Raw genomic sequence first — 14113 nt, forward strand, 5'->3', positions numbered from 1 at the left:
AGGTATTTTTCGATGTTATAATTATTATTCAGGTCACTGCCTGGAATCGAATTCGGAATCTTGGGGCAAACTTTCGCTGTTTAATTTTCACAACAAAATATGTATTGTCTGCATGAACTGAACTAGTTTTTTTTGTAATATAATGTTAAGTTTCAGTTTCTTTTCAAATTTTTTTTTTTTTTTTGCATTCCAACATTTCACATAACTTTATTCATTAAAACTTCCATTGTTGAATACTGTCATCATAATGTCATTATGCACAAAATGCCAGCTTCCAAATCCTGTTTTTTGACTGGGTAAAAATGATCAAACTTTAAACCTTTGTAACATTTTACTAATTTTTCTAGAACAAATGAACACCAGATTTGACATAAAAAAATTACATCAATGTACCAAATTTGAATATTTTCACCTAAATTTAAAATTTAAAAAAGTGAAGCCAAACAGAAAAGACTTGACTTTGTAAATCATCAGTTGATCTTAAAAGTCACCTCAGAGTACATGGATGTATAACATTGAGCAGTTTGAGAAAAAACTGAATAATGAGGTAGCTATCACCTTTCGTAATAAAGCAATCACCATATAGTTGCAAATTTGTCTATTTCTGGCAATCGAGCAACTACAAAGCTACATTAGCAACTCCTTTTGCTGACATATGTATATATGAGGAAATGACAATGGACCAGGAGATGTGGCGATTTGCTGTACTCGATAAGACAATGTCAAGCTCAGTAGAATCACTCTGTCTTCCGCACACACAAGCTTGTCCTTTCAGATGTCGGAGCACAAAAAAAGCATCCATGCTGGTGCTGCATAAATGTGTCTGTGATAGTGACATGTAAAAAGCACCGAGCATACTCTGTTAAGTAGTTAGCGTTAGGAAGGGCATCCAGCCACAGCAGACAGTTGGAGTCCAGACAACTCCCTGCCAGCCAGCTCCATGTCAAACCACCCAATCCATGCCAGCATAGAGAGCGGACATAAAACAATGATGATGAATGAAATTTTGCTTTAAGGCTCAAATACTGTAAATACAGAAAACACAGGCGAAACAAATTTATAAGAAAAGCAAGCATATGGTTTTTATTTGACTAATGATGGAAAAATTATCAATCATCAGTAAATGTTTATACAACATGTGGGGTGAGCAATGTCCAGTATTAGCAGCCATATCTTTATTTATAAACTACCTTCCATATTGACATCCAAGACCCAGTTGGTGTTCATCCATTCAGAAATGTCCTCATTACCTAAATGTTCTTCTGCCTCTATCAAGTCTCATTCCCAATTATTTCAGTTTATCAGTTAGTTCCCTCCATGAAAAAGGTAATCTTATCTGGCTGTCTAAGACCACTATCCATGAGCTCCATTGGTAACTATTAGTAAACTAACCCCCCACCACACACCTCTCTAGACATCATGAAAGCACTTATTCCTTCTAGCCATAAACTCACTTTAAGACCCACAAGCTGTGTTCCCTATATCTTACAGATGTGAACTCCCTTGGGTTATCACGTTAGCTGTGAATTCAAATCACTTGAGTAAACGAGTTCACAGCAAATAAATCCGAGAGTATATGTTTTTTAGCATAACACTGCTTAGTGCTTTTATTGCTTGGACAAAAAAGATCATATGATGTTTTTCCTTTTCTCCATCAGGAATTAAAATATAAAAAAAAATTAAAGTGTATCTCAGACTTCATCTCCTTCTAGTTAAACAACCTGTTCTGACTCCCAACTGTACTTGATGGAAAGCCTTCATTTTGGTATCCTGTGTTATAAGCATTGAAATAAGGCTGTTGCATTTGTCCATTCTTGTTATTACCACCACCATGTATATTCAACATGATCCCATCCTGTGCCTGAGAATTATCAAACATATTAGTAGATTCCTGGTTGTACCCCATCCCTTCACTGTTAGTGGATTCCTGGTTGTGCCCCATCCCTTCACTGTTAATGGGTCCCTGGTTGTACCCCATCCCTTCACTGTTAGTGGGTCCCTGGTTGTACCCCATCCCTTCACTGTTAGAGGGTCTCTGATTGTACCCCATCCCTTCACTGTTAGAGGGTCTCTGATTGTACCCCATCCCTTCACTGTTAGTAGATTTCTGGTTGTACCCCATCCCTTCACTGTTAGTAGGTCTCTGGTTGTATCCCATCCCTTTACTGTTAGTTGTTTTACTACTGTCAACAAATGCTCCAGTAGTGTCACGCCCTGTTGAATTCACGGGGTTACCAAACCACTGGTCATTGGGTTGGTTCATGCTACTGTTGCCAATGTCTCCATACGTGTGGGACCAGCTGTCCACCTTCCTATCTACACTGCTGGAATCCCAAGATCTCTGGTTAGATCCACCACCTAAAAGGAAGACACAGAAAAGGTAGTGTTTAAAGATGCACAAATATATAAACTGAAAATTTCAATAAATTAATATTAAAACAGAATAATGAGAGATATAAAGAAAAGGATTGTATTGAAAGAGGGACTGCTTCAGAAGGCACAGAGAAACAGTGAAAATACTATATTCGGAAATAGAGCGTACAAAATTTCATCTGTGGGTGAGTGAGTGAAATGGAGACGGGGAAAGAGGTGATCAAAAACATCGAGTAAAATAATAGAAACTTACCAAGAGAACTTCTCATTTGACCCCTTCTATTACGAGAGGATGTATTTCGGCTGTCAGGATCTTGTTCTCGATTAGGGCCAATATAACTTCTTTCAGGTTCTCTACTTCGACCCATGTCTCTTCTTGCATCAAAGCCTATCCTGGAAAAAGAAGTAAATCAGACAGAAGAAGGGCAAATTTACTTTGTTATAGAAGTATTTAGAAACATATCTGCACAAAAGACACTTTGATATTTGGTTTCTAAAACTAAAAATTCAGCCTTTAAAAAAAAAAAAAAAAAAAAAAAAAAAAAAAAAAAGAAAATTACCAGTTTTCATCTGTTCGAGACCAGTCATCATTTCTGCCTTGAAAATCTTGCGAAGGACCCATTTCCCAACTCGTCATTCCTCTTTCTGTCTGACCAACCCATCTTCCATAATCTGTATTGCCATATTCATTATAGCTGACAGAAAAAAAGAGAAATGACATATTATATGTAACCATGTACCTCCTCTATAGCAAAATACCTGTTTTTGCCTCTCTGTTTTTCTGTCACACTATAACCTTTCTTCATCTGACACAAGATCACCTGCTCCAAAATTCCTTGTCTTGCAGGTTACTTGGTGACCCTGCCAGTGCTGGTGCCACATAAAAAGCATCCAGTCCACACTGTAAAGTGGTTGGCTTTTGGAAGGGCATCCAGCTGTAAAAACCATGCCAAGACTGACCTCACCTGTGCTGGGGTTGTGTAAAAAGCACTCAGTCCACTCTGTGGGGTGGTTGGTGTTAGGAAGGGCATCCACCCATAAAAAACATGCCAAAACAGACACGGTAGCCTGGGGTAGTCTTCTACCTGGCTGGCTCCTGTCAAACCAACCGACGCCAGCATGGAAGGCAGACAATGATGATGACGATGATGATGATATATATCATAAACACAATCATTATCATTTTAACATCTTCTTTTCCATGTTTACATGGTCTGATGGAATTCACTGAGGTGGATTTTCTACAGCCAGATGCTCTTCCAACTGCCCACCCTCACTTGCTTCCAGGTAAGGTTATATTTCCCCCTCCTAGCTGGACAAGTTTACACCTGCAACTGGAAATGATCAACACCACTTGTGTGACAGTGAGGCTTATTTACAACTATCATGCAATGACAAGGAGACACAAACACACAAATATATTACATATGACAGGCTTCTTTCAACTTCTCTCTAACAAATCCAGCTACAAGGTTTTGGTCAGCCTGTGTCTTTAGTAGAAGATACTTGCGCAAGGTGCCACGCAGTGGGACTGAACCTGAAAGTATATAGTTATATCATCATCATTGTTTTATGTCCGTTTTCCATGCTGGCATGGGTTGAACAGTTTGACAGGAGCTGACCAGCTGGAGAGCTGTCCATACTCCAATTGTCTGTTTTGGCATGGTTTCTACAGGTCAATGCCCTTCCTAATGCCAACCAATTTACAGTGTGCTGGATGCATTTTTACGTGCCAGCAGTACGAGTGCATTTTACATGGCATCGGCATGAGTATACACATACACACATGAGTACAAGAGGTCAAAGGCTGAGAAAGGAAAGAGAAAAATAAACCCAATGTAAAACTACACAATTCCAGTAAATAGGAAGTAAGAAAAGAACTGACTCCATCATGCAAAACTTACTAGGATTCATTCTGGAATGGGGGTTCATATCTAGGAGCGTTGTTGTTATAACTGCTCCTCCTGGATCTTCTGGGTCTGTTCCAGTCTTTATCCCCACGAGGTCTCTTCATAGAATGAGTCATTTCCTCCGGTCTATTTTAAACAATAAACAGCAAAATAAAGTTAACAGAAGTAAACAACTATAGCACTGAATGCAAATAGAGGATAAGATAGTGAATAGTCTTAACTCCGAACAATAAACAAGAGTGCTTGCTATGTGGTTGTTCAAGCAACTAGAAACAGCAGCCAAATCTTTAAATCACTCTTTGTGGCTCCCTGATATAATGCTTTGCTTCCACCGTTTCCCCAGTCCTTCCAAGCCTGTCTCTTGGCTCTTATAGCACTGTCCACTTCCTTGTCCCACCACCAAGTCACCGTCGGCCTGAGACTTTGCATCAACCACAGATTTGGTCAGCAGTACCCAGTAAACAATATATATTATGTAGATAAGTAAGGGAAAAGTGTATCTGTTTATTCCACTATTAGTTTATACACACACATACATATGTGTGAGAGTAAGTATGTATATACACAAACATATAATACATGCATGAATATATGGGTGTGAGAGAGTGTGTACACAGACAAATACACATATAACGCAGATGTTTATATAGTCACACACAAGAAGTCAAAATTGAGAAAAGAAAAAGAAAAAAAAAGGGGGGGGGGAATTAATGTTAAACATCACAATTTCAGTGAATAAGAAATTGATGAAACCCTGCAGACAGGGTTTCCAGTACACACAGCTTACCGAGATTCATTCTGGAATGGAAGATCAAATCTAGAAGTGTTGTTATAATTGCTCATGCTGGGTTGATTGGGTTCATCATGTTGTTTCCTTTGATTCAGAGATTTCTGTATGGAATGTATAAGTTCTCTCAGCCTGTTTTAAAGAATAAGCAACAAATGAAGTTAACAATTGCTGCACTGAATGATAGCAGGTAATGGGAAAAGGGAGTAAATAGTCTTAAATCCGAATAATACACAACTAAGCTAAGAAGAGCTAAGAAGCGTACTTCTATGTGATTACTCAATGAAAAACAACAGCCAAATCTTTGACAAAATCACTATTTATTGGCTTAAAATTTTAAATGGATGCAACAGATAATGTAGGCCTACATTATGTCTAAAAATAGATGAAATGATCAAGACTGGAGTACCTTTGATCAAAGGTCTGCTCAATTTGATGAAACCTAGGAGTAAACAACACTAGCTGTGGATTTAGAACCACAAAACAAGAACAATTAATGACTAGTGTTGACCTCTATGAAAAGCTGGTATATGCACCAACACTGACCAACACAGAGGCTGGTGCATGCACCAACACTGATCTACATGAAGACTATTGTTTACAACAAAACTCATCTATATATCAGCACATGTTTAGATCAACATGGGTTTTATACAGTTAAAATCAAAAGTAAAAGTTAAGACTTTTAAATAACAAGCAAAATTACTGTTTAAGTTTTTCTTCAATTTGTCTTTCAACTTTCTTTTGAACATTTGGGAAAGGAAACGTTTCTTGCTTCTTCATTTGTTTTTCTTCAGGGATATCCAAGTGGCTTACACCTTCCAAAACTCTCCCAGTCATCTCATTACTCTGAACTTGTTTTCCATAATCCGTGTTCTTATATTCATTACCACTGAGAGAAAAAGAGATAAGAAATGATACACACACACACACTTGTAAGATGCCAATGTTAAAAAAGGTAAAAGAAATTTTAATTTAGAACACCACATTTCCAGTAATCTCTATCACACAGCTTACCGAAACTGACTTTTTAATAGAAGTTGTAATGCAGCGAGTATAGGGAAATTTCTCATTATCGATCCCATGGGTCCAGCCGAGAGTGCTTCTTTACGGGGACTGCTTCCATCCTGAAGGTTCTGCATGAAACCGATCGTGTCTTTCAGCCTATTTTAAATAATAAACAACAAAATAACATTAACAAAAGTAAACAACCCCTCTACTGAATGATAAGCAGATAGATGATAAGATGATAGTCTTAACTCTGAACAATAAACAACTAGGACACCAGTTGTGCCAACAAGAGTGTCTTTATGTGACAGCTAAGGCAACTAAAAAATAGCAACTAAGTTTTTGTCAAATCATTCTTTGTTGCCGTAAAAATTTAAATGGACGCATCAGATAATGTAAGCCTATATTATGTCTAAAAACAGATGGAATAATTAAGACTGAAATACCTCTGGTCAAAGATCTGCTCAGTATGGTGAGATATAGAGGTATAGTGACAGGTATGTATGTACACTAGCACTTGTAAAAGTGCCAAAGGCAAAAGTAATGTTAATTTAGAACACAGCAATTCTAGTACAGTAATCACTTGCCATATCATGGTTCGTCTATCAAGCCCTCAGTACATCGTGGATTTTTCAGGCTAATATATGTAAATTTATATCACGGACTCCTCAGTATATCGTGGATTTCTGAGGCCAATAGATATTTCTATTTTTTGAGATTTTAATTATTCCTGTAGTAAAATAAGCATTTTCATGCCTAAAAAATTCATAAATTAATCAATAAAAATACAGTACTGTATAACACATTAATTAAGATATATTAAAAGAAAATACGTAATGTACCGTAGATGAGTAAACAAAGAATCGCACACACTGTACGGAAAACTAAAGCCGGGAGACGAGTGTGTGGTGTTGTTTTGCATTTATAATAAAATAAATATATACAAATTATAAAAGTAATACAATATACAGTACATTACTGTTTCTATTTTGTGGACTTTCATCTATCATGGGTTTTTTTTTAAAAGCAACACCTGCAATAGTCAAGGGATTACTGTAAAATGAAAGCAATGGTATATTGGTGTGCATCACACACAGCTTACCAAGGTTGATTTCGGAATGAACGTTCAAATAGAGAGGGGATATGGGAATTGTTCCTCCTATTCCTCTTTCTCTTTGATTGTGTGGGTCCATCTGGGTTGCTTTGATCTTGAGGTTGGTGCATGGAATGGGTATTTCCTTCCAACCTATTTTAAACAATAAACACAGTAAAATGAAGTTAACAGAAATAAACAATTGCTGGATCGAATGATAAGCAGTGAGAGGAAAACATATTAAATAACCCTAACCCTGCAGAGTAAGTGACCAGAACACCAACTGAGCCAACAGAAGTGCCTCCATGGTACTTGACAGACTAGAAACAGCAGCCAAATCTGAAAAATCATTTGCTAAAGGGAAAAAAAAAAATGGATTCACTGAATTGTCTCCATCACACACAACTTACTGAGATTGATTGTGGGATGGAAGTTCAAATATAGACAGAATATTGGAATTTCTCTCCTTTGATCCTGTAAGTCCACTGGAGAACTCTCCCTTACATGGGTTGCCTCGATCCAGAGGTCTTTTCACAGAACGTGTAATTTCTTGCAGCCTATTTTAAACAATAAGCAACAAAATGAAGATACTGCGCAGAATAAGCAGCTAGAGGATAAGATAGTAAATAACTTTTTACAGAAGGGTAAATGATCAGAGTACTAAGCAATATAGTACTCAACATACTAGAAACAGCAGCTAAATCTTCCTACCAAAAAAAAAAAATGTGGTTGAGCCTGTGTAATAAGAAGTTAGCTTCCCAACCATATTGTTCCAGGTTCAGTCTCACAGCACAGCACCTTGGGAAAGCGTCTTCTACTGCAGCTCTGGGTCAACCAAAGCCTTGTGAATGGATTTGGTAGATGGAAACTGAAAGAAGCCTGTCACTGTGTGTGTGTGTGTGCATGTGTATATCCATTTATATGTTTGAGTCTTTGTGCTTATCCATTACCAGTGTTGATTTGCTTACTTCCCTATAACTTAGTGATTTGGCAAATAGAGATCGACAGAATAAGCACCAGGCTTTCATAAGAACTTAGTAATGGAGTCAAGTTGTTTGACTAAATGTTTCATAGCAGTGCCCCAGCATGGCCACAGTCCAATGACTGAAACAAGATGAAGGGTAAAAGATAGATTGTTTCCATCATGCACGACTTACCAAGATTGATTTTGGAATGGAAGTTGAAATATAGAGGGGGTATGAGGACTGTTCATCCGTGATCTCATGGATCCACCTGAGAACTTTCGCTTATTTGCATCTCTTGGATCATTAGATATTTCCATGGCATTTCTCATCTCATTCAGCCTATTTAAAACAATAAACAGAAAAATAAAGTAAACAACTGCTGTACTGAATAATAGAGAAAAAGATAGTAAATAGTCAAGACACCACCGAGACAACAAGAGTGCCTCTATGGCAATGATTCCCAACATGGGGCATACATTCCCACCAGTGGGGCCTGGGAAAATTGTGGTAGGGTGTGGGAGTTAAAATTTTTTTTTTTGTTCTTTAGTGGGATATGGAATTGTGAAAATCTTTCTACAGCAGACTACACCTATATTCAGCCTAACCAAGTTAATCCCTCTGGTCAAGCATACTGTATGAAGACTGTTTGCTACAGTATAGCGCTATTCTAATGCCCTAGTGTGGATATTTCTTTAAGAAAAGTATATAATTATGAAAGGCGTGGCTGTGTGGTAAGTAGCTTGCTCCCCAACCACATGGTTCCCGGTTCAGTCCCATTGTCTGGCACCTTAGGCAAGTGTCTTCTACCATAATCTCAAGCTGTCCAAAAAGCCTTGTGAGTAGATTTAGTAGATGGAAACTGAAACAAGCCCATCATGTATGTATGTGTATGTATCTGTATACATATATATATATATATATATATATATATATATATAAAAGATAAAGTTGTTTTTTTTCCAACTACCAGTGGGACATATATTTTTCTGGAAAGTTATAGTAGGGCCTGGGGAAAAATAGGTTGGGAAAACTGCTCCATGGCATTCAACATACTAGAAACAGCAGCCAACTCTTCCTTTAGAAATAAAAAGAGTTTTAAAAAACCGTTCCTCACCATCTCTCAAAAAAAGAGAGCAAAAAATCAGATACGTTGGACAACATAGTTCTCAAGTCTTAAAAATAGGTTGAATGATCACAGCTTTGACTATAGGTCTACACAATCTGGACTGATCAAGAGTTAATTTATAGCCAGAGAATAAGACAATAAACAGTTCCAATACCAATACAACAGCTGAGATACCAATGTAGATAATGGCATTTATTCTCTGCTACTGAGAAACAAGAGACCTTCACAGTATATAATTTCATTTTTAATAAGACAAGGTTGCTTTATAAATATATTGCTGTCAATCTTGATTAAGTGGACTATGAAGAAAAATATTACAGCAGAAGTGTTAAGACCTGTCCCTCTGGCGGTGAAAAGCACTTGTGGCAGTGCCATGTGAAAGCACCCAGCACCCACTATAAAGTGGTTAGTGTTAGAAAGGGCATCTGGCTGAAGAAACCATGCCAAACCAAAACGGAAGTCTGGTGCAGCTCCCCAGCTTTGATCAAATTATCCAACCCATGCTAGCATGGACAATAGATGTTAAAAGATGATGATGATGATGAACCACAATTTTATTTAGCTTGACATATCTTCTCAAACACAGCTAACTGCCAAAAGTCTCGGTTCCTTGTCAAGCAAAACACCAGAAGTTTCAGTCCCCAAGGGGAATAAAATAAATTAGTCAAGTTAAATAAGTGATGTCAAAGACAATGATAAAAAAAAATTAAGTTGACAGAGTAACAACACAATCTGTCTCACTCACAGCAACACCTCTGTCCATAGAAAATTCAGTTCAAGAAGTTGTCTTCCGATTTCACATTTTGATAGGTTCAGATTTTCTATTTTCATTTTCTCCCACCTGAAAAGTATGAAATAACATAAATAAAGATATCAAAAAATTTAAACAAAAAGAAAATGAAAATCATAGTCTACACACACCAACCTGTAACTAATCTGACTGGTATTACTTTACAGAATATCCAAGAAACTTTCTTTGGAATCTCTGGGAAAATTAAGTATTTGTCCCAAGATCACTTTTCTAACCTTCTAATAGCTTTGTAATAGATTTTAATGATGTGATTATTTTAGAATGCCATTATAAGGTGAGTATGAAAGACTTAAGTTTGAACAAAAAAAACAGCAAGAATATTTCAACCCGATACGGAAGGTTTTAATACTAAAGGGTTTAAACATAGACAGGATAAAGAACAGCTTGTTGACATAGGGTATTTTTGAGGTATAAGGATAATATATAAACACATTTTGTTTTTCAGAAAAGAGAAGTCACATTTGGACAAAGTAACAGTGTGCCAGACAAGAGACAAACATCACTGTGAGCTGGACAGAGACATTTAAGTATCAAGTTAACAACATTCACATAACAATAAATATGTAGCATGTAGAGGTACAGTTTAGAGAGTATGTGTGATTGGTTGACCTATCTTTTATCTTTTACTTGTTTCACTCATTAGATTGCAGCCATGCTGGGACACAAGCTTAAAGAATTTTAGTTGAATGAATCACCCTCAGCACTTATTTTTTTTTTTTAAAGCTTGGTAGTTATTCTATCAATCTCTTTTGCTAAACCACTAAGTTATTGGGACATACATACACACACACCAAAACCAGTTGTCAAACAGTGGTTAGGGACAAACACAGACACAAAGACACACACACACACATATATATATATACAACAGGCTTTTTTCAGTTTACGTCTAACAAACCCTACACCCACAAGGTCTTGGTCGGTCCAAGGTACCATACAGTGGGGCTGAACCCAGAATCATGTTGTTAGGAAGCAAGCTTCTTACCATACACCCACACCTGTGCCTACAAGAAATCTTGAACATATAACATCTTCCTTCTATCATCTTAAAGAATACATGTACTGGATAAGATAGTTCTAAAGATAGTCATAAAAAAATGGGATGGTTACAGCTGGAATGCCTTCAATCATATGTCTGCATAATAAGATTTGATCTGAGACTAAGCAACAACACAAACAACAGTTCACCACAAGAATCGAGAAACTGTATGTCTGACAATCATTTCATTAAATGTCCATGCTAAGGAGTATATCCTCTTTTCATCTCTATAAAGAGTAAAATATTTTCAGTAATGCCCAACCAACTGGATTTTTTCCTCTTGACTTACCTCCAGCTTTTGAAACAAATTAAATTCTAAGTTCATCATAAGCCAAATGAGCTATTCAAAAGATTTCAAAATGATTTATAACTCAGTCAGAAAAGGAAAAGCTGTACACAAAATTTGTTTTTTTCAGTTTCTCCAAGATTGATTAGAAAAAGGGAAGAAGCTATCCTTAGATTAAATACCTAGCCTGAAAGCTTGAAAGAGTGTATACTCTGCTAAAAGCAGCCAAGGACCAGATGTTGTGTTAAACCAGGTGACAGGAGTATTCTTTTACCAAAAACTGGAATAGCCCCTCAGACGAGGCTTAACATAGTTTGCATCTACCAAAATTTCACTAAAAAAGCACTGGTCAATCTGAGCATATGATACAAGACACTTGCCCAATGTGTTGCACAGCAAAGCATGGCGGTGTGGTAAGAAGTCTGCTTCCCAACAACATAGCTCTGGGTTCAGTTCCACTGTGTGGCACCTTGGGCAAGTGTCTTCTACTATAGCCTTGGGCCGACCAAAGCCTCGAGTGGATTTGTTAGATGGAAACTGAAAGAACCCGTCGTGTGTGTGGTTCTATATTTGTCCCCCCACCACCACCGCATGACAACAGATGTTAATATGTTTACATCCCTGTAATCCAGTGGTTTGCCAAAAGGAGACCAATAGAATAAGTACCAGGCTCTTTAACAAAAAGTCCTGGGGTTAATTTGCTTGACTAAAACCCTTCAAGGCAGTGTCCCAGCATGGCCACAGTCAAAAGACAAAAACAAGTAAAAGAATAAAAGATTACAATGATGGAATCCAGAATTAAGCAATTATAATTTCAGTAGAATTTCAACAAACCTTAACTGTTCACCAAGTTGAAACAATCTCAAAGACTCCTCCTGTTTTTGAGAGAGTTCAAGTTTTCTCCACAGACTGTTATGTCTCCATCGTTTCTGATATAAAACAACATAAAATGTAGAAAAGAAAACCGCATAAAACTAACAAACCATATAAAACAATCACCATCCTCATCATTTAACATGCAGGTGGCATGTAAAATACATTATTTTGAGAGGGGCCGTTGCCAGTACCGCCTGACTGGCCTTCGTGCTGGTGGCACATAAAAGCACCCACTACACTCTCAGAGTGGTTGGTGTTAGGAATGGCATCCAGCCGTAGAAACCATGCCAAATCAGACTGGAGTCTGGTGCAGCCATCTGGCTCACCAGTCATCAGTTAAATCGTCCAACCCATGCCAGCATGGAAAGCGGACGTTAAACGATGATGATGATGATGATAACCAGATATCTGTCTGTTTACTTTGATTACTACATGTGGGGCACAGCTGAGAAGGACAACAGCTGCTCTATCTGAAACACCAAGACTGAGCTGGTAGCCAAGATCAAGGTGGTGTTCAAATATCTTCCCAGGGACACAGTGAAGAATGCATGCACCAGGTTCTGAAGTTGTCTTGAGGCTGTTGTGGAAACTGAGAGCTGCTACCCTTAAACTGTTATCTCCCAGCCATAATCTAGTTTATATATATTTTTATTTTTTAAAATACTTTAATTTTGGATGAGATATTATGTTTTTATTTTTATTTTTATGCAAACCGTCAAATTTAGCCTGATCACCCAGTACATAAACATCTATCCTCTTTAAGCATTAACCATGTCAAATTTAGCCCAAATACCCAGTATATAAATAGGAGGCCAGCTGGCAGAAACATTAGCACGCCAGGCGAAATGCTTGGTGGTATTTCATCTGCCGCTACATTCTGAGTTCAAATTCCGCCGAGGTCAACTTTACCTTTCATCCTTTCGGGGTCGATATAATCGACTTAATCCATTTGTCTGTCCTTGTTTGTCCCCTCTGTGTGTAGTAAAGAAATAAGTATATAAACGTCTATCCTCTTTAACCCTTTCGGTACCAACCCGGCTGAAACCAGATCTGGCTCTGTAGTACAAATGTCTTGTTTTCGTAAGTTTTGAATTAAAATCTTCCACCAAACCTTAGTCACAATTTAGGTTTCTAACACTAGCTTAATGATAACTAAGCTATTTCACTAAATAATTGAAAGAAACACAGAGCATCTCGAAATAAAAATATTAACGAAAGGGTTAAGAGTTAACCATGTCAAATTTAGCCTGTACACCTGGTATATAAACATCTATCCTTTTTAAGAGTTAAACATTTATATTGCAATAACCTGATTGACTCAACTTGCTCCAAAACCTATATCTATTGGAAAAGATGACCATCAATATTCCAATAGTAAATAACAATAAAGCTCATCATATAATTCAGTAGTTGACCATCTGGTCTGAAGACAAACCAATAAAGAGAGGAGAACTCACCTTTTCAACTTTTATCTTATGGCCCTCAAATTTAGTTTGGTTCAGAAATGCAATACATTTTTCAGCCTCTTCAGGCTGAGACATTCCTATACTAGCACGATATTGAACACCAGATTTTTGTTTTTTTGATGATATACTGCCACCCAAAACCTGGTATGAACAGACGAAAACAGAAGTAGAAAATATTTAAACTTTAAACATGAAAAATTACATGTATGTATTCAATCCAAAAGTTAGCAACATCATCATCATCAACATCTTGAAAAAGGCAGCAAGCTGGTAGAATTGTTAGCACACTGGACAAATTGCTTCACGGTATTTATTTCTTCCGGCTTTGTGTTCAAAGTTCAAATCCTGCCAAGGTCAACTTTGCCTTTCATCC

The 14113-nt window shown here is 37.3% G+C and overlaps 1 protein-coding gene across 1 annotated transcript in view; it reads right to left on the reverse strand.

Moving 5' to 3' along the window:
- Positions 1-1056: 1056 nt before the first annotated feature.
- Positions 1057-14113, reverse strand: part of LOC106879425 (SAFB-like transcription modulator) — a 20452-nt gene continuing 7395 nt past the window's right edge. Inside the window, exons 5-16 of the mRNA XM_014928981.2 lie at positions 13732-13881; positions 12233-12327; positions 10008-10103; positions 8329-8475; positions 7181-7324; positions 6088-6234; positions 5777-5962; positions 5071-5202; positions 4278-4409; positions 2934-3068; positions 2627-2766; positions 1057-2358 (exon numbers count right to left, since the gene is read on the reverse strand). Coding sequence (XP_014784467.1) covers positions 1709-2358; positions 2627-2766; positions 2934-3068; positions 4278-4409; positions 5071-5202; positions 5777-5962; positions 6088-6234; positions 7181-7324; positions 8329-8475; positions 10008-10103; positions 12233-12327; positions 13732-13881 — 2154 coding nt within the window. The 3' untranslated portion in view covers positions 1057-1708. The remainder of the gene's footprint in view (positions 2359-2626; positions 2767-2933; positions 3069-4277; positions 4410-5070; positions 5203-5776; positions 5963-6087; positions 6235-7180; positions 7325-8328; positions 8476-10007; positions 10104-12232; positions 12328-13731; positions 13882-14113) is intronic.

Source organism: Octopus bimaculoides, chromosome 17 (genome assembly GCF_001194135.2).
Source record: "Octopus bimaculoides isolate UCB-OBI-ISO-001 chromosome 17, ASM119413v2, whole genome shotgun sequence".
In the NCBI taxonomy this organism is placed as follows: Eukaryota; Metazoa; Mollusca; class Cephalopoda; order Octopoda; family Octopodidae; genus Octopus; species Octopus bimaculoides.